Genomic DNA, 22,754 nt, shown 5'->3' on the forward strand with positions numbered 1-22,754 from the left:
ACTTACGAAAACTAACTTTATTAATCAAATATTTACATGAACAACTCAAACATTGTATATAAAAAGTGAGACAATATTGAAATATATATATATATATATATATATATATATATATATATATATATATATATATATATATATAAAAGCATCTGTTAATATTTAGCATGTCATATTTTAAAAACTGGATAATCACTTGGACTTGATAGAACAAATAAAACATTTTACAAAGACATTGCATCATCATCAGATTCTGAAAGTTTTTCATCAATATTATTTTCTTCCATTTGTTCCAAGTCACTTTCTTCCTCCCATTCACTCCCACTTTCTGATTGACCATCCATTTGAATATCTTCTTCTTCAGAGTCACTGGTATCTAAGAAATAAAGAATTTAACAAAATAATTGGATCTTAACATTCCTAATGATCCAATTTCCAAAAACATATTAAAATAACACTGGAATTAAAATAAAATTCGGTTTAGAAAGAAATTGAGTGAATTTTTGATAACACTTTCAAAAAGAAAAACCTTGTTACAATATTATATTAATGTAATTGTGTCTAGATTAGAAAATAATCCCAATAATTAATATTATAAACATAATCTGAAAATTATTGCACATTTTAGAATATTTATTGCAAATAAAAAATCCATTTTTTACAAATCACAAAATATTCTCACCTCTATCGTTGTATACAAGTAAAGGTATTTGATTTTCACATGCATCTTGTTGCGGTAAACCAGTCACCTGCGGTAATAACAAATCCAACCGTCCTTTCAACCTGTTTAAGGGAATCCATAAACTTAACCTATTTTGTATGCTTCCTAACATCGAACTTAACAATTCTGGTAATTCGGGATTTGACATCAAAATACCAGAATGGATTTGCAAGATATATTTCAACCAAACTGATCCAATCTGACTCCTGAAAAATGCAATAAAATAAAACTAAGGGATATATATCCTTGGTAATATTTCACAACTTTGTACATGTTTGGACAACCCTCAGTGGATTCGGTCAATAACTGAGACATATTTGGACCTTTTGTGGAAATTCAGAAGAATTTAATTTCACAATTTTGTGATCCGAGTGATATTTGAGTCAGAAAACTACGAAGGTTCTGTTCAATAGAGTTTACAGTTGACTCTGAATAAACATCTCACTACCAAGTGTCCAATCTGGAAGCATCTTCAGCTGCAGCAGATAAAAATGAATTCCTGATAAAAATTTAAAGTTTTCTTCCACTAGGATTGTATTTATTAATCCAAATATATACAATTTGTGAATGCAAGTACAAATTGTTGTACTTGTACCCAAATTTGAGTATAGAAAAAGTTATGGTCATTGATTTGACAATATCAAACCCATTTCTTTTGGTGTTTTCAATTTTCATTGACTTATACTTACGATAAAGTTTTTCCCTGTATATAGCTGGTAAGTTCCTGCACAAAAGGTACAAAAGTTGTTATTGGTAATCTCTTGACTGTATTCCTAATAATTTCTTCATCTTTTTGATATAACACAGTTTTAAGTATATTTTTATCTTTACTGTGTAATCCTTGTATTAATAACTGAGCTACGTTATCCGCTTTGGGTACTTTATTTCCTTCTGCTTTACCAAGGGTAAGATTCTCCAACCTTTTTTCCATAGGTACTTCCAAGGTACCATCACTTTTCCTTTTAGCAGTGGATACAGAGGACGTTGCGGGTGTTAAATAATGGACACTGTCGTTTATAACTGGAGTTATTATTTTTGTTACATGATCTTGTGTAGATGATTTTAATTTATGGGGATCTTGTCGTACAATACAATTAAGTTTCTTTGTAGTTATTATAGACTGAAAATTGATAATTGTGTTATTTTTATAATAGTCAGAAATAAAAATACACTTACAATATTTTCAAATGTTAACAAAATCTCAGAACCGTGCCCTATACATATTGTTTCGCTATCAATGAAAAATGCACCTGCAATTCTAATAGGTGTTACCATTTCAGCCGTTTGACCAGTATCTTGTTTGACTACTTGAATTGTTGTTTTTGGTTTCAAAGGTTTATCAGATTTTCTAAAAGAATTAAAAAAATAATAACATTACTATAAATTAAATTGAAGCTATTATTATATGTTTGAAATACGTCAGCACTACCAGAAAATAATTAGACACAATATAATTGCTTCCAGGATTTTGATTAAATGACATCCAAATGGAAAATCAAAAGAAACTAAACAAAATCCTCCCAAGTAAAATAAAAGACTAACACCCTCCTGTTTATATGAAAAATGTACTAACACAAAATAATTAGGCATGCACCTAGACACAAGGTTCACATGGGAAGACCATATTTTTAGAAAACACCAACACACTGTCTTGAAAGTAAAATATTTATACTGGTTGATTGGAAAAAAATCCAAATTAATAGCCAGTTCAAAATACTTCACAAGATATATTTAAGAGTCAGTTCTGTTAAAGATGTCATAAAAGAATGAAGCACGAAACATCATGAACAACAGGAAAATCATGAAGACATGTCACTCCATCCACTTATAGAACCATAAGACCATCGGAGACTAACAAGAAATTAGCAATGAGACCTAAAAATTAAGTAAAGAGGACTTGTTGGTGCAGAAGACCTCATCACACTATAGTATTTGAGCTTGTATACTCAAAAGTTCTGGCAAAGATGTCTTAAAAGAAAGAAGCAGGAAATATCAAGAACCACAAATCATGAAATCATAAAAACACGTCACTCCATCCACTCATGTGTAAAAATTACTATAAACAATATTTACCCATTTAAAGTATGTCTGTAGATATGAACAACTCCTGTTCTTACAGTAACTGCTATTTGAGTAGCCCCATTATTATCAAAATTTAATGAAATATTTTGAACAATATCTTCCATTAGAAAAGTAGTTGTGGCATTTTTATTAGATGAACTGCTATTTAAACTCCAACAATTTAAGGTCCTATCACCCTAAAATCATTAATTAAAACATACAAACTTTTATAAATGAGAAAAGAATCACCTTTGAACCAGATATGAAGTAGGAATCTCCTTTAGTTTGTGGAATCAAGTAATGTAAAAACATAATTTCTGATTTGTGCCCTGTGAAAGTTCTAAGTATTTCTTTTGCATCAGTATCCCATAGTTTTATATTTTTTACTGCAGTAAGTAATTGGTTACTATCGGGGATTGCTAATACGGCCGTTACTCTCTCATTTCCTACTTTCCACTTACTAAAAATATATAATAATAATTATGTCAACATTAAAATAATATTAAATCTTACTTGACAATTTTCTTCTTGTCGAGATTCCAAACCAAAACATCCTGATCTGAACCTGAATATACAACATTGGAATCAACTGTAGATAAACAATTAATTGACTGATTGGTTTCACTATTAAGTGTACATTCCAATCCTGCATTTGTTATAGAATATAATAATAAAACACCCGAAGTAGTTCCTAGTAATACTTTTGGATTAACATTAGATTCAGAATCACTCCTTTTTTTCTTCTTAGGTGAACCAGCCTGAAAATACAACGAACGATTTAAAAAATATATTTTATTCATAAAACAGCACATGTTACCTTATACTTAACTGAAAGATTTTGAATGAAATGTAAACAAGTACACGGTGAATTTAAGTGGAAATCAGGTGTAAACTCTTGTTCGAACGTATTAGAACACGCATTCCATATTTTTAATTTTCCATCAACAGATAAACGAGCAAAATATTTACCATCTTCACTGAATCGAGAAGCCATTATACTGCCGCCATTAACGCATGTTCTAACCAAAGATTGTTATGTCGTTGATTCTAACCTAAAATTATTTGACGTTGACAACTATGTGTTAGGCAAATATTCACAAACGGTGATTTTGAGAAAGTTGGTTCGAGGGCATATTTGTAAAAAATAATTACAGTTATAACAACACAGCAATAAATTATAAATTCCAATGTAGCAGTGATTGTATGAGTTTGTTTATCTATTTCGTGTAATCCATTCTTTTAAATCAATATTTTGATATTTGTTTTATTGTGGCTATATGCTTAAAAGTAAAAGGGCAACAAAATTTAATTACTGTGTGAAATAAACCACTTTTAAACTATGGAAGACGATTGGAATATTGAATGTTCAGATGACGAACTAAAAGATTCTAAAGGTCCTTGGGAACCTAATCCCGAAGAAATTGATAGATTATATACAATGTTGGAAAATGGAGAAATGCAAGAGTTAATTTGGAAGTGTCCTGGTTATCGTTCACCTTCTCCTGAAGCAACCGAAGAACCAGACCAGGAAGATGATAATAAAGAGTTTGTTTTCGTTGTATATAACGTAACAATATGATTTTAATTGCTATACTATTTTTAGATCTGAAGAACCAACAGATTTCGATTTTATGGATGAAGTTTCATCGCCAAAATTGAAAATTAGAAACAAAGGCGAAGAAACGCTTAAAGGGAGTGCGAAAAAGAAGACGACGTCTTTAGATAGTGTTTTAAATAACATGCGGAGACATAATTTATTACCTAATAAAGCTAAAAATTGAATTTATACTTTTAACCTTTTCACTAATTCCTCTTCCACCTAAACTTATCTATTTTGTCAGAATTGTTACATTTAGGTTTTCATTCAATGCTGAAAATTTCATAAAATGTTATAACAAATTGCGACTAATGGGGAACTAGAGGATTTCTCAAATTATTAAAGGATTTCTTTTGTAAAAACATTAATGAAAATGCTTCTATAGACCTATTTTAGTCAGTTGTAGCAGTTACTATCGTACTACTACAGTTCGGGGTGAGCATCCTCGTCAATTCACCTCCAAACTAGTCTGTTCTTTAGCAACGTGTCCCCCACACATTGTTTGTAAGTATTTTTGAACTTAATCAGTCCATCCAATAGGAGTCTATGTAATTTGTTTTTGATTATACCCTTTCTGCTCGCTTCATTCCTAACTCGGACTTTTTTTTAGAGTTTGAGTTACAGATGTTCTACTGAATATAAGGAGGGCCCCATACCTATTCAATACTGTCTGCTCTAAGTACTATTTACAACTTGCTTTAATAAGAACAACTCTATGAAAATTTCAGATTATCACTTCTCAATTAGTTCTTTAATTTTTTTTGAACTTTCAGTAAAGATAAATATATCTGATGTATATTTTTGCTCCAAAACTCATTTGACCAACCCCAGGTTTCTATCTCAATCCATTCTTGAGATATTGAATTTTTTTCACTATTTAGCCCCACTGTGAAATGTTTAAAAATGTTATTTCATCAAGTAGGAAAGATTAAAAATGGGCTTATAGTAATAAATAAAAAACCGTTGAGGAATAATTCACTTTCTCTGTCCAATTTATTTAAAGTACTTTTAAAATATTCAATTTCAGTCTGCATTCAAGTACTTATACAAAATTAAGCGTTATTTTTATTTTTTAATACTTATTGACCAATAAATTGAGTCAAAATACAAAATATATAATTGAAAAAAAAACTATTGAAACAATGAAAATTTAAATACAAAGTTTGAAAATTTCCTATCTTTGCGGAGCAGGTTTTGGTTTCGGCATTTTAGCTAAAAGTCCTTGTATCTCCTTTTTTTCATCATAAGTTTTCCACAGTTCAAACAGATTTATAATATACCTCGCTATTTCTTGAATTTTTTCAATATCTACATTCAATTCCGCAAACCAGGATTTGTGATCTTTTTGTAAAATAACACAAGCTATTTGTAAGCAACCTATTGCTATTTGATAGGGAGGATAAAGTAAACAAAGATCAGTTCTAAGGGAATCGTTCACAATCCTCCAAGCTAGAGTAAGCAATTGTTCCTCATGTCCCATATCTTGCACTAATTGTAACAATGGTCTATATGGTTGGTACACTATTAAGCAACAATCCAAGTTTTCTAAAAGATAGAACTCGCATTCTAAAATGTGATTAGTCCTATAAGGAAATTCTTGAGTGTAAGCGTAACTAAATTTATTTTTAACTAAAAAATATTCAAGTAAATAGTAACACATTACAAATAGACCCATATACATACTGACTGTCTGACAAGTAGTTATAAGTCTTGTATTAGATATAACCCCGAATTCTTCTACTTTTGATGCCAAAAAGATACAAGTAGGAGCTAATAAAAGTGGATCGATACATTTTAAAGAATTCCTAGCATAAAATCTTTTAAAATATACTGTGGCTGTTGCTATAACTTGTTGCCTAAGTTTTAATTGTTCTCCCAATGTTTGTATAACTAAAATAATCGAATTTTTTAACCGAAATATCTAATTCAATAAAGTACTTACCACTTGAAAAGAAAATGAATATTTTTTGGTATTCATCTTCGGGTAAAATTGCTAAATCATGTTGTCTTTCCCTGATCAAATCTTGTTTATCTAATAACCATTGTTGACTAAAACAGACCAATATGTTTGATTCGAGATTATTTATTTTTAAACAAATAAACATACTAATGAGAGCTTTGCCAAAAATTTCCAGCCATAGTATTTTCCTAAAATAATAAATAAAATGAAACAAATATGTTTAAAGGTGCTCGTATACAAAGATTCGAATAAATCGATCTTCTTACTCGATTATAAATGTGAAACCATAGAAGAATTAATTCAATAGCAAATTAGTATCGAAATAGAGGTTAGTTCCAACCAAATCTGTCGTACTGTCATCTGACGTCACCATTTATAAGTAAAGCATGAGAAAGGGATCTGAAAAATTGAAGCGAAACAATATATTAACTCGAAAATTGAAAAAATATTACCTGGAATTGATAATATTATCAAAACGAAAGTCTTCATAAGATGGCTATACGGTTTCTGTAATTTGTGACGTCGCAAAGTTGAATTGTGTGAGTAGACCGTCCTTTTCCTTGTTGAAAAGTTCTTGGATTAGTCAAGGTCATAAACTACACCTAGTCATTTTTGACATTTGACACATAATTAGTTATTTATTTAAACCAAATGTAAATTTTTTTCAGCTTTTTACTTTATATTTCGATAAAATCCGAAATATATCAAAACGTCAATCATGAAACTGACTTTCTATTAAACGTTGACCTAAAATCAAAACGGTTTATCAAGAAAAAAGAGCGTATATATCGTATTATTTGACGTCATACATTCGTTTACAATGAATTTATAAATAGCATTATACATTTGCAAATTAAAGAATTATTCGTAATATGCGGTAAAATTATAAAAATAGTTGTAAATTTGTAATCTACTAATATGTTACATATGTAGAGACCATTCAGAGAAAAATTTCGAGATGGAGAATTTATGTATTTATATCGTAGTCCTTCCACCGTCCTTTATCAATTTCACCGCAGAGTGGAACAAATATAGATCCACTTAGACCAAAGGATGTCGTTTTTTAGTATATCTATGATTTAGGTTCGATATGTAATCGATAAACATTCAGGCATTTTATCACACGTGTTTTGATGAAATATCATCGGTATTTATGAATGAATAATATAAACATCAATATAAATCAACATATATCGATATTTATACAGATTATATTTCAATTAATGTTATTTTATTGAAAATTATAAAAAAAATGCAAAAGTTTTGATAATAATTTATTTAAAATTTCCCTAAAATATGTTAATATGAAAATTCTTCCATTATAATTCTTCTTCACTGTAACCTTCCCATAAGGAGGGATCCAAAGATAACAAAGACAATGCAGCAAAAGACGACATTAATAAATTGAATTGATTTGCTTTTTTTAGACAACATCCTTCTTTTCTTTTGATAAAAAAATAATTTATAGCATAGTTCAAACCAGCAAGAACGGCATAAAGATTATAGAAACATCCCACAATAATATAACAAAGCAGACTCGTTATAACGTTTAAATCTGTTAAATCTTGTCGTTTATATTCAAGTATGATGAACATGAGTAATGTCGCGAAAGCGATACCGGCAGGAATGTAAGATATTTCTGGAGGAGCGACATCATTTTTTAACAAAAATTCCGATACTATTAACGGGAGAGTTAGCACCAGTTGGGCATAGTCTAGTAATATACGGAGGTCACAATAAGTGTCATCATTAGCTATAAAAAATATTTTTATTGTAAATTGATTTTAAAAAAATGTCGCTACTTACTATATCTCAATAATCCAGCGCAAGCATTCACAATCATGATAAGATAAGAGATGTGTGCCAAATGACGGACATCTTTATCGACTACTTGCTCGTAATAAATTTTTAGGCAAAAAGCAGCGACTACGGAAAGTTGTACTGAAGACCAACACGGTATAACATATTTTTGAATTACACCATTAGAGTTTCCTTTTGTAGAAGCCATGTCTAAGAATTACTATAATTTTGAAAAGTTGAAAATGGCATTTGTATAAAATGAAATGTCACAAATTTGAATTTGTATTCATACTGGATATTGTATCAAAGACAATACACAAGGACTCTATTCTCCTGGTAATGTGATTGAAAGTTCACAGAAATCATCTATGTTTAGATGATTCACGACTATGTTATTGTTTTTTGACACATTTGTGCCATCTAGAAGTATAACCTTTAACTACTAATTTGACATTTTACGATAGTTTATACTTCAAAAAATAATAGGTTTAGGCGTAATTTTACAACTTAGGGTGAAACAGGAGATTAAACGCTAGTTTAAACTAAAAATTTAAGTCAATAAATTGAAAACTTGTTATTCTCCTCTTTGTCATTGCTACTCCACTTGAAGCTAAAAGGCAATTTTAGAAGTTTAAATCTATATTAAAAAGGCAATTTTAGAAGTTTAAACCTATATTAAAAAGGCACAAATAACATGAATAAAGCTCAATTATAACTCAAAAAGCAGAATTGAATCACCATGAAAATATTTACAATACGTCATATTTGACAATTTGATTTCAATGAGTAAATAAAGATATTTAATCACTTTTGTTTTCAAATTATAAAACTATATAAATTTATCAACTATTTAAAAATAGAGAGAAAATTAAATCAGTCTTTCAAATCAAGCTGGATCTTAATTTAGTTTCATCTTTTTTAATTTTAATATCAGTGGTGGGATTGTTTAAAATTAAATATGCTAATTTAATTAAAAAAGAAGAATTTATTTCCCAATTTCCGTTTCATAGAATAATTGAAAAATATTTTTTATATACCACGAAAAGTTTAAATGTTGTAATAACAAGGAAGTTCCTTATTAAACAATAGTTACCATGTCGAAAATATTTAAAGATTGTGGAGACAAACCATACATGGTAAGTGTGTACACAACCATATCTTTTTCAAAATATGACTCATACTTTCTTTGTAGTTTGGCGATAGAAACAAATATCTTTCGAGAATAACAAAATCTTTGTATTATGGAAAATTGCCCGCAACGGATTGTTTGAGTTTACCTGTAACAGGTGAGATATCCTATATAGGTTACCGTATGTGGCAAAAAAACTTTCTCAAACTAATAAAAATATTATTTTTAGAGTTAGCGGCAGAAATATTTTCCGAAGCTCAACAAGGAAAATCTTTGGATAGATTACATTATTACAAAGCTGCTGATATATCTAGGAACGCTTGTGTGGCCCCGTGCTCTCTAGTATTAGCACTTCTTTATTTGGAGAGACTGAAAACATGCAATTCACAATATCTTGATAGAGTTGCCCCTTCTGATTTGTTTCTTGTCTCATTGGTATGTACACGACTATAAATCCTTATAATATATATTAAACCCTCTAATAATGATTTATATATAATTTTAGATGGTTTCTTGTAAATTTTTATTTGATGATGGTGAAGGTGATGAAGTATTTTTAGACGAATGGGCTATTTCAGGAAATATCCCAATAAAGGACTTGATAAAACTTGAAAAGGAGTTTTTAAATGCTATAGTAAGTACTATAATTTCAATAAAACACGAATTGATCAACTACTATCAAGATTTTTTAAAATTTTTTCATTTTTAGTTATTATAAACAATCTTAATTGATTATATGTATACAAAATATTAATAAACCAAATTTTTTTATAGAAATGGAATATCTTCGTTAGCAAATCGAAATTCTATGAAAAACTAAAAGAAATTGAATCGACTTTGGCATTAAAGCAAGGAAAACAGCGAAATTTTTTCACATATACAGAACTCGAAACTTTATCCTCTTTGGTGGAAATTCAAAAAATAATTCACTGTTTGATAACAGTTTCAGCTGTATTAGCTTTAACTTATCTAGCCGGAGTTTTAACTCTAGTTGGATCAGTTTATTTGACCAGTCAAATACCAGGAACCACTTTGTACCATAAAATCGAAGGAAAAGTTAAAGAACCACTTACACAGTCAAGAAATGACATTTGGGAACCTTGTTTGGACTTAAAGACTGACATTGATAATAAATTGAGAGCCCCAAGGGTCATAGGAATGTTAAAAACGAGTATTTTATTGGCTTCCATTAAAACAAACGATACATACGTAAATAAGAATTTCGAAAACATTTCTTGGGACTATTGGAACAATCCGGTTATGGATTGGTTGGCTAGAACATCAGAACTCGTTTCTTATTTCACTGTTAATCCGATATTTAACGTACCCAATTATTTAGAAACCACTACAACAAATATGAAACGTATTCAATTGGAGGATCAAATTCATAAAGCGACTAAAACTAGGATTCAAGACCAAATAGAATCTTCTTGGCATACCGAGTGGATAGAGACTATAAAGATTGGAATTTACACTGAAAGTATTAATTTTTGATCGAAAAAGATTCCAATTTATATTTATTCAAATTCCAATTTGAACTGAAACCTTTAATTTATTTTGAATGAAATTAGTTTTATTTTTCGTTTGTTTAGTTTGAAATTTATTTCCTCTAATGACTCAATTTGAATCAAAAATTATATCGTGGTGCAATTAAATGTTTTTTTTTTTTTCATTAAAGTGCCTAATAAAAAATTGTCAACGGTTTTGTGTTGGATTTTTACCTCTACCAATTTTCATTCTCAGTTCCCATGTTCTGGATCTACAATTTAATGCCACATATCACATGTAATTATGTTATTTGATCTTTCTATTTGGGCTGATTTGAACCAGCAACTTATAGAAGGACCAAAAATTTGGAAAATACTTTAATGTATCCACGATATGTAAAAACTAACTAAAGGAGAGGATCTAGTTGTTAATTTCCCTCTAAATACTAAAATCGTTGCTTCTTTTCTTCTAATCGTTGAAGTATTATCATTCCAATTGTTTTTTTGACTTCAACTAGTGATTTAATTGACTATTAAGTACCAAATATGTAATTTTTAATGTTGGTGTTATGTAGCGGAATCTATCAATGTTGGGTTTAAATTAACCTTCAACCACAACATGATAATAAAATAAACTTATAGCCACTAATAGTTTCATAAATTTCTATATTTAGAGGCTGGTCTCAAAGTTCTCTGTCCATTACTAAACAAAACTCTTCTGATTTAAAGACTTCTCCAGCTGCATCTTCAAAGGTCTTGCCATAAAACACCATAGCTTCACCTTATTACTGAACAAAACCTTCTTGAGCACAAAATATAAAGTACTTCTGACAAGTTTCATTCAAAAACTTGTTAAAATACTTTATAAATTAAAAAAAAAACATCTATTTTACATTGTATGTATTTCCATCTTGATCAATGCTTCTTATATAGTACAATCTTTTATCGTTATCTGATATATAACTTGGAGCACCGCTCATTGGATCTCTTCCTTCATAATTTTTAGGAAACGCTATAACGTCTCTAATACTGCTAGTATTTAATAAAACACTTAATAATCTATCTAATCCGAGAGCTATACCTCCATGAGGTGGACAACCTGATGCCAACATATCCAGCATATGTTGCATGGTATCCGGTTTAATATTCAACACTTGAAGAATAGTATGTTGTAATTTTGGATCGTGGATTCTTATAGAACCGCCTCCTACTTCATGACCATTAAGAACTAGATCATAAGCTAGAGCCCTCATCTAAAAATGTAAAATTTTTGAATATAGCTACTAAATATGATGACTTACCTTCAACGGATCACTCTGTAATAAATCCATGTCTTCCGGATGAGGAGATGTGAATGGATGGTGAGCTGATTTCAAAGTTCCTTCTTCGGATAATTCGAAAAGTGGAAAATCAAGTACCCATAAGAAGTGTAAGCCTTCACGTCTTACAGTAATACCAGTACTTTCTAGAAGATTTATATATTCAATACGGATTTTTCCCATTAAAGACAGCTGAAAAATATTTATTCAATATATTGTATATACCTGAAAGACAATATTTAAGATATTTCATGCTACAATAGTGAAGATTAAATACTTACCACTTCTTGTTTATTTCCAAAAGCTAAAAATACAATCGATTCTTCTTGAATATTATTTACATAAAAAAATTCGTTTGCTATTTCTTTTGATAACAATTTTCCTAATTTATTGATCGTTTCCTCTTTATTTTTAACCATATCAAACATAAGTTTAGCATTATTGAAATTCTTTGAAATATTTTTCATTGTTTCTTTGATTTTTTTATTTAAAATCGACAATTCTTTCGGGAAATTAATAAAATAAGCTCCAAAATCATCATTTCTTATTAAACTTTCATTTTTCTTTACAATATTTGAGCAGTTTCTCAGCTGAAATTGTAATAAAAATAAAACACCTTTGGGTTAATTACCATCACTTACTTCATGGTCGAAAGTTAAATCAGGCTTATCAGATCCATATATTTCCATAGCTTCGCTGTAAGTTATTTTCCTAAACTCAATTTCTTTTGGTTTTAATTCTAAACTGTATGAGAATAAATCTTCTACGAGTTTGATAACAGATTCGATATTAGTGAAGGACATTTCGATATCTAGTTGTGTAAATTCCGGTTGTCTGTCTGATCTAGCCCCTTCATCTCTATAACATCTAGCAATTTGGAAATACCTATCAATTGCACCTGCCATTAATATTTGTTTGAATTGTTGAGGACTTTGGACTAGAGAATAAAATTGACCAGGAAATCTTGTCGGTACTATAAATTCTTGAGCACCCTTTAATATATAATTAATTTACACTTATTACAAGGTGTATATTTATGTTTTACTTACCCCAGGAGTTGCTTTGAATAAAGTTGGTGTTTCGACATCTACAAAATCATTGTCGCACAAAAATTGTCTCATTCGCATTAGTAAATTTGATCTGTACCTTAAATTTTTTTGCATACGTGAAAATCGAAGATCTAAATACCTGTATTGCATTCTTAAAGGTTCTTTCGCCTTCTGGAATTCTCTTATATTAAACGGTAGATTCTCTACCGCTTTATTAAGAATCTGAAAATAATATGCATGTGAAATATATGGATTTATAAGCCAATATAACTCTTACTTTCAAATCATTTATTAGCACTTCAATTTCACCTGTAAGTTGATTATTATTGATCATTTCTTGTGGTCTACTCAATACTATTCCAGATACTTCTAGAATTGATTCAAACGGAATGTTTTTTAATAGTTTTTGAGTCTGTAAATCCTGTACAAAAACTTATTTTTTTTTATATTAATTTATAAAATTATTTCACTTACATCATCCCTAATTAATAATTGAGTATGCCCGTAACTATCCCTAAGAACAAGAAATTTATTCATTCTTTGATACTCCAACCAACCACATAATACTATATTTTCGCCAATATTTGTGCTTCTTAAACCACCACATGTATGTGTTCTATTTGTATATTTTCTACAGTTTTCATCTTTATATGACACCGATATTGAGTGATTACAATACGGTCTCGAAATATTTATTTTCTTGTTGAAATATAACTACAAAATCATCTTTATTATTAATCATTTAGCAAAATTTGAATTCTCTGCTACCTTATCACTCTTCAGGTATTTAAACAACGTTGAAAAAATTATATGTTTAGTATATAATTTTGAAACGTTCATAGTATTACATTTACCTTAGAATATCTCGAAAACTATGGTGTTAAGTACTTAAATTAATTTGTTATCTTAAGTACGTATCACAGATCACCTATATTAAGTCATTTGTGGCATGGATATAAATATTTTTATTCAAATATCGATATATCATTTATCGATGATAATCGATTCACATGAGCGATTTTTTATCTTAAGCCCTTTTCACACATGCAAGTTGACACGGTTTAAAATTCCGTCACAGCGGCTCATCACACAGTAGTGTATTGTGTACTGCGATACCATTCACATGTACACGGTTTCCGTATATACGGCAAGTCTTTCGTAGTATTTATTAAATTGTTTATTTAAGGCGATTTAATTCTCGTTCAGTTCTGTGGGACATCTAACATGTATAAAGACAGAAACGAGATAAAAAAAACGTGGAGGCAGAATTAAACAATAAATTCAGTAATTTCTAAGACACCGCTTATGTAAAAACAAACGCGATTTTTTTATTTATGTCCATTAACCCGATCGACTACCATAAAAATAGAAGCAAACTGTGACTACACAGGCGCTAGTGACAGAGGACACGAAGAAACCGTATACGTTTAAAACGTCGACATCGTGTATGTGTGAAAATGGCTTTAGCGTTGTTTCATTTTTGTATTCATATAATGCAACGTCGAGCACAAATTCATGTTAAAAATAAATATTTATCCGATTTTTAATATATAGGAGCAAAAATTCAAGACGTTCCAATTCATAATGAAAGATTTTATATCTATTTTAATGAAAACAGAAACACTAAAAAAATCGATTTTATTTTTGAAAGTATCGATTATTAGCGATGATGGATTACTAGTTGATTTACTGCATACAATAACATAACCTCAAATATAAAAAATGTCAGCTATAATATTAGGAGGTGGTTTATCAGGCCTTTCTGCCGCATATTATTTACTTCGAAAAAGTCCAAAATATCAAATCGCATTATTAGAAGCTTCAAATCGTTTAGGAGGATGGATAAAGTCAAATTCTGTGGATAATAATATAATTTTTGAAGAAGGACCAAGAACAATAAGACCGCACGGACCAGCTGCTTCGAACACGTTGTCGTTAATTGAGGATATTGGTTTGATAAAAGACGTTATTCCAATTTATTCAAACCACCCAGCAGCAAAAAATCGTATGATATATGTTAATAAACAACTACATTTTCTTCCATCTTCTATAGGAGGTTTATTCAAAACTTTGCCACCTTTTAGTAAACCTTTGGTGAGTTTTTTACTACAAGACATGTTTGCTGTTAAAAAAGACGTCAAGGATGATTCTATTTATGAATTTACTAAGAGAAGATTTGGAGAAGAGATGGCAGATAATTTAATAAGTGCTATGATATGTGGTATTTGTGCTGGGAACTCGAGGGAAATAAGTGTTAATTTTTTAATGAAAACTTTATTTGAATACGAACAACGATACGGAAATATCTATAAAGGATTATTAATGAATGCATTTAAAAGAAAAAATGGAAATGTTTTAAAAGGATTGGCTCTAAAAGCAAAAAAAGAACGATGGAATTTTTATTCTTTCAAAAATGGACTAGAGAGTCTTACTAAAGCCCTTGATTGTTCTATAAAAAATGATGTTAGTATTGAATTGAATAGTAAATGTAATAAATTAGAAATATCTAGAGATGGGGTTGTTGTAGAGCTGGAAAGTGGTAAATCACTAACGGCTCCTAAAGTAATTAGTACAATTTCTTCTGAAAGTTTAGGAAAATTATTAGAATCACAACATCCTGAGTTAGCAATGTTTTTAAATCGAATTAAAAGTGTAACAGTGGCAGTAGTGAATGTGTATTATAACAAACCATTATTAAAACATGAAGGTTTCGGGTTTCTTGTACCACCGAAAGAAAAATTACCAATATTGGGTGTTACTTATGACAGCAGTTGTTTTCCAAAAGGTGACAATACAGTGCTTACAGTTATGATGGGTGGAGCGTGGTTTGAACAACTTTTTGGTAAACATCCTGATAAGGAACGTATATTTAAAATTGCATTGGAACAATTAAAATTAATATTAGGTATAAATGAAACACCGGTTCAATTTAAAGTGAGCATTTTAGAGAATTGCATTCCGCAATATAGAGTAGGACATAACGAAAATTTGGGTTATATTAATAAATACATAGATGATAAAAAATTGCCTCTATCATTATGCGGGTCCTCTTACTATGGTGTTGGAGTCAATGATGTTATATTATCGGCAAAAAATGCTGTAGAAAAATTGTTTTAGTAATATTTCAATGCAATTAGACTGTGATACTTTATGTAAAGTTTGGGGATTATTTTTGAATCATCTCCAGTTTAATTATGTTTTAACATTAATTTTTAAGAATTAAAAAATTGTTAACACATTTTCATGTTCTTTCACCTGATAGTCCTAGATGTTTCGTTACAAGTTGTGATTGATATGTAAAATTTTGTCTTCCTCAAGGATAAAAATGATTCTAATAGATAGTTAATTTACCTGCTTTATATTTAAATAATTTATCACAATTTTATAAGTTTTAGATAATAATAATTCAATTTTTATAATTGTTTTCAATTGAATTTGAATTAAACTATTTTCTATATACAATTTGAGTCATTTTACTTCATTAGAAAACAAAAAGAGAACGATGTATCCCTGTATACTTCAACAGGCAGTGCTAATCAGAGACTTAATGCAATCGTACCATTTTATTACATCAAAATCAATCAAAACTAACAGATATTGTGAAGATTTAGTTAACATCATACATAATGTTGAATTAAGTCAACCAGAATAATAAAGCATGTGAAATTGTTAAAAGCTCTTAAACAAAAACACTTTTTCCCCACATAAGACCCCTCTCGGTATTTATGGAAGCTGATTAAAAGTCTAAATGGGCCCTAAGCCCCAAAACCACTCCTGAAGAGTCTAAGGGTACCATAATAGGAGGGGTTTTGGCCAGTTCTTCTTAAACTTAGCACAGTGATTTGAAGCAAGCTAATTAAAAGTCTGACTGAGTCGTCAATGGAGAAGTTTCAAAAGTAACTTCATAAATATTTATCAATCGATTAAAGCAAGATGAAATAGTCCCTGCCACTTGAGGCAAGGTGTAGCAATTCAGTCAATTGGATCAAGACTAATTTAAATATAAAGTTATCACCAAAATGTGTCAAAAATGTAAGCTTTTAAAAAAAATTTCATGACCAATTCCTTGATACTTGAATATATTTTTGTTAAAAAAATGAGTAAACTTTTAATGCCGACACAAATATATATAATTTCATAAAAGTATAAATGCTATAAGTTCACATATTATTTGGTTGTGCCCTATTTTCGATATACCATCAATAATGTACATTGAAAAACGCTAATAATAACAGTAATAACTTGGTAAAGTACTAATAATGAGTATATTATGCTTATATATAAATGTAAGAGTGTTTTTTAGAATACCACAACTAAACGGTTATACATATTTTTCTATGGCCATAGAAAAAAAATCACATGTATCACTTATAAAATAGATTAAAATTCAATTAACAACACACAAATGTAAAAAATTATCTGGGTAACTTAGGTGTTCTGAAAGCCATTGCAATGGTGTATCTAAGGGAGGAATTAATCCGTGAGTTTTTATCATTACTGCAAAAAAATAGATGATTTTTAATAAAGAATCATAAATACCTTTTTGCTAGACTTAAATATATTATTTTTATCCTAATGATTTAAATTAAATTTTACCGTTAGTATTTTCTGGAAAAATTTCATGTATTAGATCCTGTAGAGTTTTTTTGGTACCATTTTCAGTCACTGGTTGTGTTAATTTCTGTTTATATCCATTTTCGAAATAACACCTGTATGGAATATACTTAAAATGTTCATAATCATTTGTTGCTTCCATTAGTTTTCTATTTACAGCCCAAAACTGATCAAATTTATCTAAAAATCAAGTAAATTGAAACATTGAACTAATCTATGATGACACCATGAAACAGCTACAGCTAAAGATTAGGAAAAATGGCTGATAAAGGAAAAATTGCAGATGATAGATTTTGTAATTTAATCAATGACACTTTGAAAGGAAAAAAAACACTCAAAAAATAGAATTAATATTCAAAACTGTGGTTGGGTTAATCATATTTTCATAGTTCTGTTGCAAATTAAATTACCAATCAAGAAAAATTCAAGTACACAAAAAATAATTTGTAAACTCCCTTATGAGGAACTGATAGTTATTAGCCCCTTGGGGTCACACAGTGGAGAGAAAAAATCATCTAGAAATGAAAATATATACCCATAACTCTGCAACATGTCCTGTACCTAGTTCATGCTTGTGGACTCAAAATTGTTTTGTTTCAGTCCCACTCTTTTTACCTAATACATAAAAATGTTATAAGTGCATTTTGTTAAGCCCAGAACCAAGTAAATTCCTAAAAAAACTTGCTTTGTTGAGAGATATTAACATATAAGCCTAATATCATTTTTTAATAAAGATTTTTAGGAACATAAATTTAACTAGGAAGAGAGGAAAAAATATTGAGCCTAGGGGCACCAAAATGCTAAATCCGGCCGTGTATTCCTAGCAGGAAGAAGTATAATTAACTTCAGACAACAAAGACAATCCTGATATAACAAAAAAACAATAAAAATATAAGACAACAAAAAAACAATGAAACTATTAAAAAATGAAAAATATTTCTTTCTTTTGTGAATATTACCATTTTGTAATCCAAGCCATAATTGATTGTGATCCTTCTTTTGCATACTTCCTGCTATTTGTCCTCTGTGTTTCAAAACATCGGCTTCTTTTAAACAAGACATAAAATAAGATTCCACCATTTCCCTGAATATTTCAATACTTTAAATTATCATACTAAAAATTTGAAGGGACTTACTTATTGCTAAACCGAAATATTTCCGACTCTGGAAATTTATCAAAATGAACAATAATATTCCATGGCAAGAGTTCATCTTTATCGAATAAAAGATCATACAACACCCCTATCGGGTAGTGCCATTTCAACGGTTGACCATTATATTCCAACCACATTTCTTGTTCTGATTTTTCATTGTCGACGTATTTGATAAAATGCCTTTTCACTTTATCAGAAACCAACGGAAAATAACTAAGTCGTGGAACCATTAAATAAAATGGATCTGGTTCTCGAACATCGGCAACCTCTTCGCCATCTAAACGAAAGCAAATTGGCAATTTTCCTTCCCAAATTTCGCGGAGAATCTCTCTATCGTTTGCCATTGCTTATAGCGTCAACTTTGAAACAAAAAGATACAGATGTTGGGTTAGAACTATGTAATGTTAATTCACATATTTGGTAGGGCTAGTGAATCGTTAAACAAAAAAGAAGATTGTTACTAACTTCATTTCAAAACTAACTAACCTCAAATTACAGTGCCACATGTGTTTGTATAATACTATGTATATACGATTATAAATATTTTATTAAAAAATGACAGGGAGTAAAGTGTTTTTACCCTGCCGAGGTTTAGGATACGTTAGTAATCACATCCCTTTACAAGTTAGATATATAAAAAGCAGAAAAGAAAATCTTATCGTAACATGTGTTGGAAAGTCTTTTCATACTTATGGAATATCACATTTCGGCCTATTAAGTGTAAGTGGTTTACACCATGGCAATATAAATTGTATGACTTCAGATGCGTATCATGTATATACGGCTGTAGATAATGTTATATATGCTTGGAGAAGAGGTACCGAATTAAAACACACCTATAGGGGACATAAAAGAAAAGTACATTTAATGATACCTTTTGGAGCTCATCTAATTTCTGTAGATGAATCTAATAATATCAAAATATGGGATATAAAGGCTGAAACTGTATACTTGGAGCTTCTATTTAGTACCTTTAATATAAGTGCCATTATGCATCCAAGTACTTACATCAACAAAATATTATTAGCCAGTGATACGGGAAGCTTGCAACTGTGGAATATTAACAAAGCAAAACTGATTTACGCATTTAAAAGTTGGAAAGCGTCAGTTACTTGTTTAGAACAAGCACCAGCAATTGATGTTGTTGCTGTTGGTCTGAGCACAGGTAAGTAATTTGTCTTAAACTTGAAAATATCATTTAAAATATACATAATTTAGGAAGAATTGTTCTTCACAATTTAAAATATGATGAAACTATTATGGAATTTAATCAAGATTGGGGTATGGTTACCTCGATATCATTCAGAACAGATGGGTCACCCATTATGGCAACTGGAAGTGCCTGTGGTCATATAGTGTTCTGGAATTTAGAAGAAAGGAAAGTTGAAAATCAGTTATTAGCTGCCCATGATGGAGCTGTTACCGGAATGGTATTTCTTCCAAATGAGCCTCTTGTTGTAACATCATCACCAGATAATACTTTGAAATTGTGGATTTTTGATAATTCAAATGGAAGTGCTAGATTACTACGAATACGTGAAGGTAAATAGTTTTTTTGTATAATGTAATGATATAATAAAGAAAATCTTCCTCCCATTAGTCTGGTTAAAGTTACTTTCCTAAAAATTTCTTTAAAAAATTATATCAGGATTATATGTTAATTGCTGGAACAACTCTCTTGGATGAAAGTTTTTTGAGAAGTTTACTTTTTGTAAAATCACTTTTTTCACTAATAAAACAATATACTATTATCTTATAGGTCATTCGTCCGCCCCTACTTACATAAGGTTTCATGGATCAAATGGTGACAACATCCTGAGTTGTGCTGGTGATTCTACATTAAGAATATTCAACACTCGCACTGAACAGTTCAATAAAAGTATGGGAAAAGCTTCTTACAATAGAAAAATAAGTAAAAAACGAGGTAGAGCAGTAGAAGATCCCCTAAAAATGCCACCAATTATACAGTTCACTTCTGAAACAACTAGGGAAAAAGAATGGGACAATATTGCAGCCGTACATTCTGATATAACTTTGGTAACAACTTGGTCTTATGACAAAGTTAAAATGGGACAGTTGAAATTGCTACCAGAGAGGTTTCAAAAAAAGAATAAAGATGTTAATTTAGAAGTTACAGCAACTTGTTTATGTTTATCACATTGTGGCAATTTTGTTATTGTTGGGTACAGTACCGGACACGTGGATAGGTAAAAATTTTCATATATAGTAAAATAATTGTTCTCACTTATCATTTTTATTATTGTAGATTTAATATGCAATCTGGAATCTGGAGAGACTCATACGGAAACCAAAAAGCACACTCTAACCCAGTACGTGGAGTTACAAGTGATACTCTCAATCAGGTAATTATTACTGGAGGTGGTTGTGAGGTTAAATTTTGGAGATTCAAATGCAAAGGTAATTCAAATCTTATGATACCTTTAGGAGACTTTTAATAACAAATGTTTTAGGAACTAATCCATTGGCAACAATTCCTTTAGAAGAACAAATCAGTTTCTTCCGCTCACATAGGGAAAGTTCCTTATTAGTTATGGCAATGGAAGATTTTTCTATCTACATAATGGATATTGATACTCAGAGAATCGTTAGGAAGTTTACAGGTCACACAGCACAACTAACAGACGTCACTTTCAGTCCAGATTCAAGATGGCTTATCACTGCTTCAATGGATCGTTCAATACGAACTTGGGATATACCTTCAGGTCAATTAATAGATGAATTTGCTACAGACGCCGCTTGTATATCCTTGGATATGTCGCCAACGGGAGAATCTCTAGCTACAGCGCATGTCGATTATTTGGGAATCTTTCTTTGGAGTAACAAAACTATTTATACTAAAATCGCATTGAAAAGTATTACTCCAAGTGATGATCCTCCGTTGGTTCTTTTACCGGAAAGTGGTAGGGATATGGAAGTAGAAGTAGATGAAGAAAAACAAGCCATTGAAGAATTTATTTCTCCTGAACAAATAAATCGAGAATTAATAACATTGTCAGGACTTTCCACATCTAGGTGGCAAAATTTATTGAACCTTGATGTTATTAAAAAGAGAAATAAACCAAAAGAACCACCAAAGACACCGAGAGCAGCACCTTTCTTCCTTCCCACAATAGCATCTCTAAATAATATCCAATTTGATGTTAAACCAGAATCTGAAGAGAAAAGCAAATTTGTAACTCCAATAAGTTTTGAAAATTTAACTGAATTCGGAAAATTATTAATGGAAACAACAACAAACTTTGATATGGTTATTAAAAAACTAAAAAGTTTTGGTCCATCTATGACAGATTTCGAAATAAAGTCACTTTCTCCTGATAACGGTGGATCTTCGGAGGTGATGCTACAATTTATGAAGTGCATCGAGTGCATATTGAAATCCAATAGAGACTTTGAATTAGCAGAAGCTTATTTGAGTGTATTTCTGAAAGCTCACGGCAGTTGTATTGCTCAAAATAAATTGCTCAGAGACTACTTACCTAACATCATGAGTTGCCATGGTGTAGCTTGGGATAGGTTACAGGAGAAGTTATTGTATTGCATTTGCGTTGTACAGAATTTGAAGACTATGTAATGAGAATAGTGGAAACACGAAGAAATGTTTGACTGAAGAAAATAAATTAGAATCTTTGGATGAATTCTACTGTCTTAACAGTAGACAAAGTATGAAGTGATGCATCTATAAGAAGGTGTAGGATAAAAAATCAGTAAGCAACAGTTAAAAATTATTAATAATCAAGATGAACCTTCAAATTAATACAGGACCACGAGATTTTTTTTATTTTGTATATATGTATTATTTTTTAACTAAAAAAATACAAAATTTATACTGATTCGGCAAAATGTTT

The 22,754-nt window shown here is 30.1% G+C and overlaps 8 protein-coding genes across 8 annotated transcripts; 4 read left to right on the plus strand and 4 right to left on the minus strand.

Moving 5' to 3' along the window:
• Positions 1-7: 7 nt before the first annotated feature.
• On the minus strand, positions 8-3,814 carry LOC130440936 (WD repeat-containing protein 43). The gene is made up of 8 exons (XM_056774341.1): positions 3,597-3,814; positions 3,293-3,537; positions 3,029-3,239; positions 2,792-2,976; positions 1,895-2,066; positions 1,408-1,838; positions 680-924; positions 8-373 (listed from the first exon to the last, which is right to left on the minus strand). Exons 1-8 carry the CDS (start codon positions 3,771-3,773, stop codon positions 222-224), a joined length of 1,818 nt encoding a protein of 605 aa, XP_056630319.1. The 5' UTR covers positions 3,774-3,814; the 3' UTR covers positions 8-221.
• Positions 3,815-3,895: 81 nt separating this feature from the next.
• LOC130440940 (PAXIP1-associated glutamate-rich protein 1) lies at positions 3,896-4,567 on the plus strand. The gene is made up of 2 exons (XM_056774344.1): positions 3,896-4,324; positions 4,383-4,567. The coding sequence occupies exons 1-2, from the start codon at positions 4,119-4,121 to the stop codon at positions 4,558-4,560; spliced, it is 384 nt and encodes a 127-aa protein (XP_056630322.1). The 5' UTR covers positions 3,896-4,118; the 3' UTR covers positions 4,561-4,567.
• Positions 4,568-5,320: 753 nt separating this feature from the next.
• LOC130440938 (cyclin-C) lies at positions 5,321-6,613 on the minus strand. The gene is made up of 4 exons (XM_056774343.1): positions 6,484-6,613; positions 6,319-6,425; positions 6,060-6,266; positions 5,321-6,005 (listed from the first exon to the last, which is right to left on the minus strand). Exons 1-4 carry the CDS (start codon positions 6,513-6,515, stop codon positions 5,551-5,553), a joined length of 801 nt encoding a protein of 266 aa, XP_056630321.1. The 5' UTR covers positions 6,516-6,613; the 3' UTR covers positions 5,321-5,550.
• Positions 6,614-8,906: 2,293 nt separating this feature from the next.
• Positions 8,907-10,967, plus strand: LOC130442145 (protein CNPPD1). Its single transcript, XM_056776226.1, has 5 exons — positions 8,907-9,272; positions 9,329-9,422; positions 9,495-9,700; positions 9,771-9,899; positions 10,040-10,967. Exons 1-5 carry the CDS (start codon positions 9,231-9,233, stop codon positions 10,757-10,759), a joined length of 1,191 nt encoding a protein of 396 aa, XP_056632204.1. The 5' UTR covers positions 8,907-9,230; the 3' UTR covers positions 10,760-10,967.
• A 565-nt stretch (positions 10,968-11,532) lies between these two features.
• Positions 11,533-14,504, minus strand: LOC130442147 (aspartate--tRNA ligase, mitochondrial). Its single transcript, XM_056776228.1, has 8 exons — positions 13,889-14,504; positions 13,595-13,834; positions 13,398-13,541; positions 13,121-13,342; positions 12,713-13,063; positions 12,353-12,661; positions 12,054-12,263; positions 11,533-12,005 (listed from the first exon to the last, which is right to left on the minus strand). Exons 1-8 carry the CDS (start codon positions 13,958-13,960, stop codon positions 11,637-11,639), a joined length of 1,917 nt encoding a protein of 638 aa, XP_056632206.1. The 5' UTR covers positions 13,961-14,504; the 3' UTR covers positions 11,533-11,636.
• Positions 14,505-14,794: 290 nt separating this feature from the next.
• On the plus strand, positions 14,795-16,582 carry LOC130442148 (protoporphyrinogen oxidase). The gene has a single exon (XM_056776229.1). The coding sequence runs from the start codon at positions 14,843-14,845 to the stop codon at positions 16,235-16,237; it is 1,395 nt and encodes a 464-aa protein (XP_056632207.1). The 5' UTR covers positions 14,795-14,842; the 3' UTR covers positions 16,238-16,582.
• On the minus strand, positions 16,465-19,313 carry LOC130442149 (autophagy protein 5). The gene is made up of 4 exons (XM_056776230.1): positions 18,871-19,313; positions 18,694-18,818; positions 17,717-17,914; positions 16,465-17,617 (listed from the first exon to the last, which is right to left on the minus strand). Exons 1-4 carry the CDS (start codon positions 19,230-19,232, stop codon positions 17,508-17,510), a joined length of 795 nt encoding a protein of 264 aa, XP_056632208.1. The 5' UTR covers positions 19,233-19,313; the 3' UTR covers positions 16,465-17,507.
• LOC130442146 (WD repeat-containing protein 36) lies at positions 19,161-22,739 on the plus strand. Its single transcript, XM_056776227.1, has 5 exons — positions 19,161-20,053; positions 20,107-20,430; positions 20,648-21,095; positions 21,155-21,306; positions 21,360-22,739. Exons 1-5 carry the CDS (start codon positions 19,444-19,446, stop codon positions 22,478-22,480), a joined length of 2,655 nt encoding a protein of 884 aa, XP_056632205.1. The 5' UTR covers positions 19,161-19,443; the 3' UTR covers positions 22,481-22,739.
• The last annotated feature ends 15 nt before the right edge of the window (positions 22,740-22,754 follow it).

The sequence above is a fragment of the Diorhabda sublineata genome, chromosome 3 (genome assembly GCF_026230105.1).
Source record: "Diorhabda sublineata isolate icDioSubl1.1 chromosome 3, icDioSubl1.1, whole genome shotgun sequence".
In the NCBI taxonomy this organism is placed as follows: Eukaryota; Metazoa; Arthropoda; class Insecta; order Coleoptera; family Chrysomelidae; genus Diorhabda; species Diorhabda sublineata.

Excerpts from the sequence above, each read along its gene's own strand:
- LOC130440938 (XM_056774343.1), bottom strand. The coding sequence starts at position 6,515 with ATGGCTGGAAATTTTTGGCAAAGCTCTCATTA. Across the intron at positions 6,426-6,483 it reads TTTTGGCAAAGCTCTCATTA|TCAACAATGGTTATTAGATA; the intron begins GTATGTTTATTT and ends GGTCTGTTTTAG. Across the intron at positions 6,006-6,059 it reads AACTACTTGTCAGACAGTCA|TTAAAAATAAATTTAGTTAC; the intron begins GTATGTATATGG and ends AATATTTTTTAG.
- LOC130442148 (XM_056776229.1), top strand. The coding sequence starts at position 14,843 with ATGTCAGCTATAATATTAGGAGGTGGTTTATCAGGCCTTTCTGCCGCA.
- LOC130440940 (XM_056774344.1), top strand. The coding sequence starts at position 4,119 with ATGGAAGACGATTGGAATATTGAATGTTCAGATGACGAACTAAAAGAT. Across the intron at positions 4,325-4,382 it reads CAGGAAGATGATAATAAAGA|ATCTGAAGAACCAACAGATT; the intron begins GTTTGTTTTCGT and ends TACTATTTTTAG.
- LOC130442145 (XM_056776226.1), top strand. The coding sequence starts at position 9,231 with ATGTCGAAAATATTTAAAGATTGTGGAGACAAACCATACATG. Across the intron at positions 9,273-9,328 it reads GTGGAGACAAACCATACATG|TTTGGCGATAGAAACAAATA; the intron begins GTAAGTGTGTAC and ends CTTTCTTTGTAG. Across the intron at positions 9,900-10,039 it reads AGGAGTTTTTAAATGCTATA|AAATGGAATATCTTCGTTAG; the intron begins GTAAGTACTATA and ends ATTTTTTTATAG.
- LOC130442147 (XM_056776228.1), bottom strand. The coding sequence starts at position 13,960 with ATGAACGTTTCAAAATTATATACTAAACATATAATTTTTTCAACGTTG. Across the intron at positions 13,343-13,397 it reads TGCTAATAAATGATTTGAAA|ATTCTTAATAAAGCGGTAGA; the intron begins GTAAGAGTTATA and ends TATTATTTTCAG. Across the intron at positions 12,264-12,352 it reads TTGGAAATAAACAAGAAGTG|CTGTCTTTAATGGGAAAAAT; the intron begins GTAAGTATTTAA and ends AATATTTTTCAG.
- LOC130442149 (XM_056776230.1), bottom strand. The coding sequence starts at position 19,232 with ATGGCAAACGATAGAGAGATTCTCCGCGAAATTTGGGAAGGAAAATTG. Across the intron at positions 18,819-18,870 it reads ATATTTCGGTTTAGCAATAA|GGAAATGGTGGAATCTTATT; the intron begins GTAAGTCCCTTC and ends TGAAATATTCAG. Across the intron at positions 17,915-18,693 it reads ATGGCTTGGATTACAAAATG|ATAAATTTGATCAGTTTTGG; the intron begins GTAATATTCACA and ends CTTGATTTTTAG.
- LOC130442146 (XM_056776227.1), top strand. The coding sequence starts at position 19,444 with ATGACAGGGAGTAAAGTGTTTTTACCCTGCCGAGGTTTAGGATACGTT. Across the intron at positions 20,431-20,647 it reads ATTACTACGAATACGTGAAG|GTCATTCGTCCGCCCCTACT; the intron begins GTAAATAGTTTT and ends ATTATCTTATAG. Across the intron at positions 21,307-21,359 it reads TTGGAGATTCAAATGCAAAG|GAACTAATCCATTGGCAACA; the intron begins GTAATTCAAATC and ends CAAATGTTTTAG.
- LOC130440936 (XM_056774341.1), bottom strand. The coding sequence starts at position 3,773 with ATGGCTTCTCGATTCAGTGAAGATGGTAAATATTTTGCTCGTTTATCT. Across the intron at positions 3,538-3,596 it reads ATCTTTCAGTTAAGTATAAG|GCTGGTTCACCTAAGAAGAA; the intron begins GTAACATGTGCT and ends TTGTATTTTCAG. Across the intron at positions 3,240-3,292 it reads GACAAGAAGAAAATTGTCAA|TAAGTGGAAAGTAGGAAATG; the intron begins GTAAGATTTAAT and ends ATATATTTTTAG.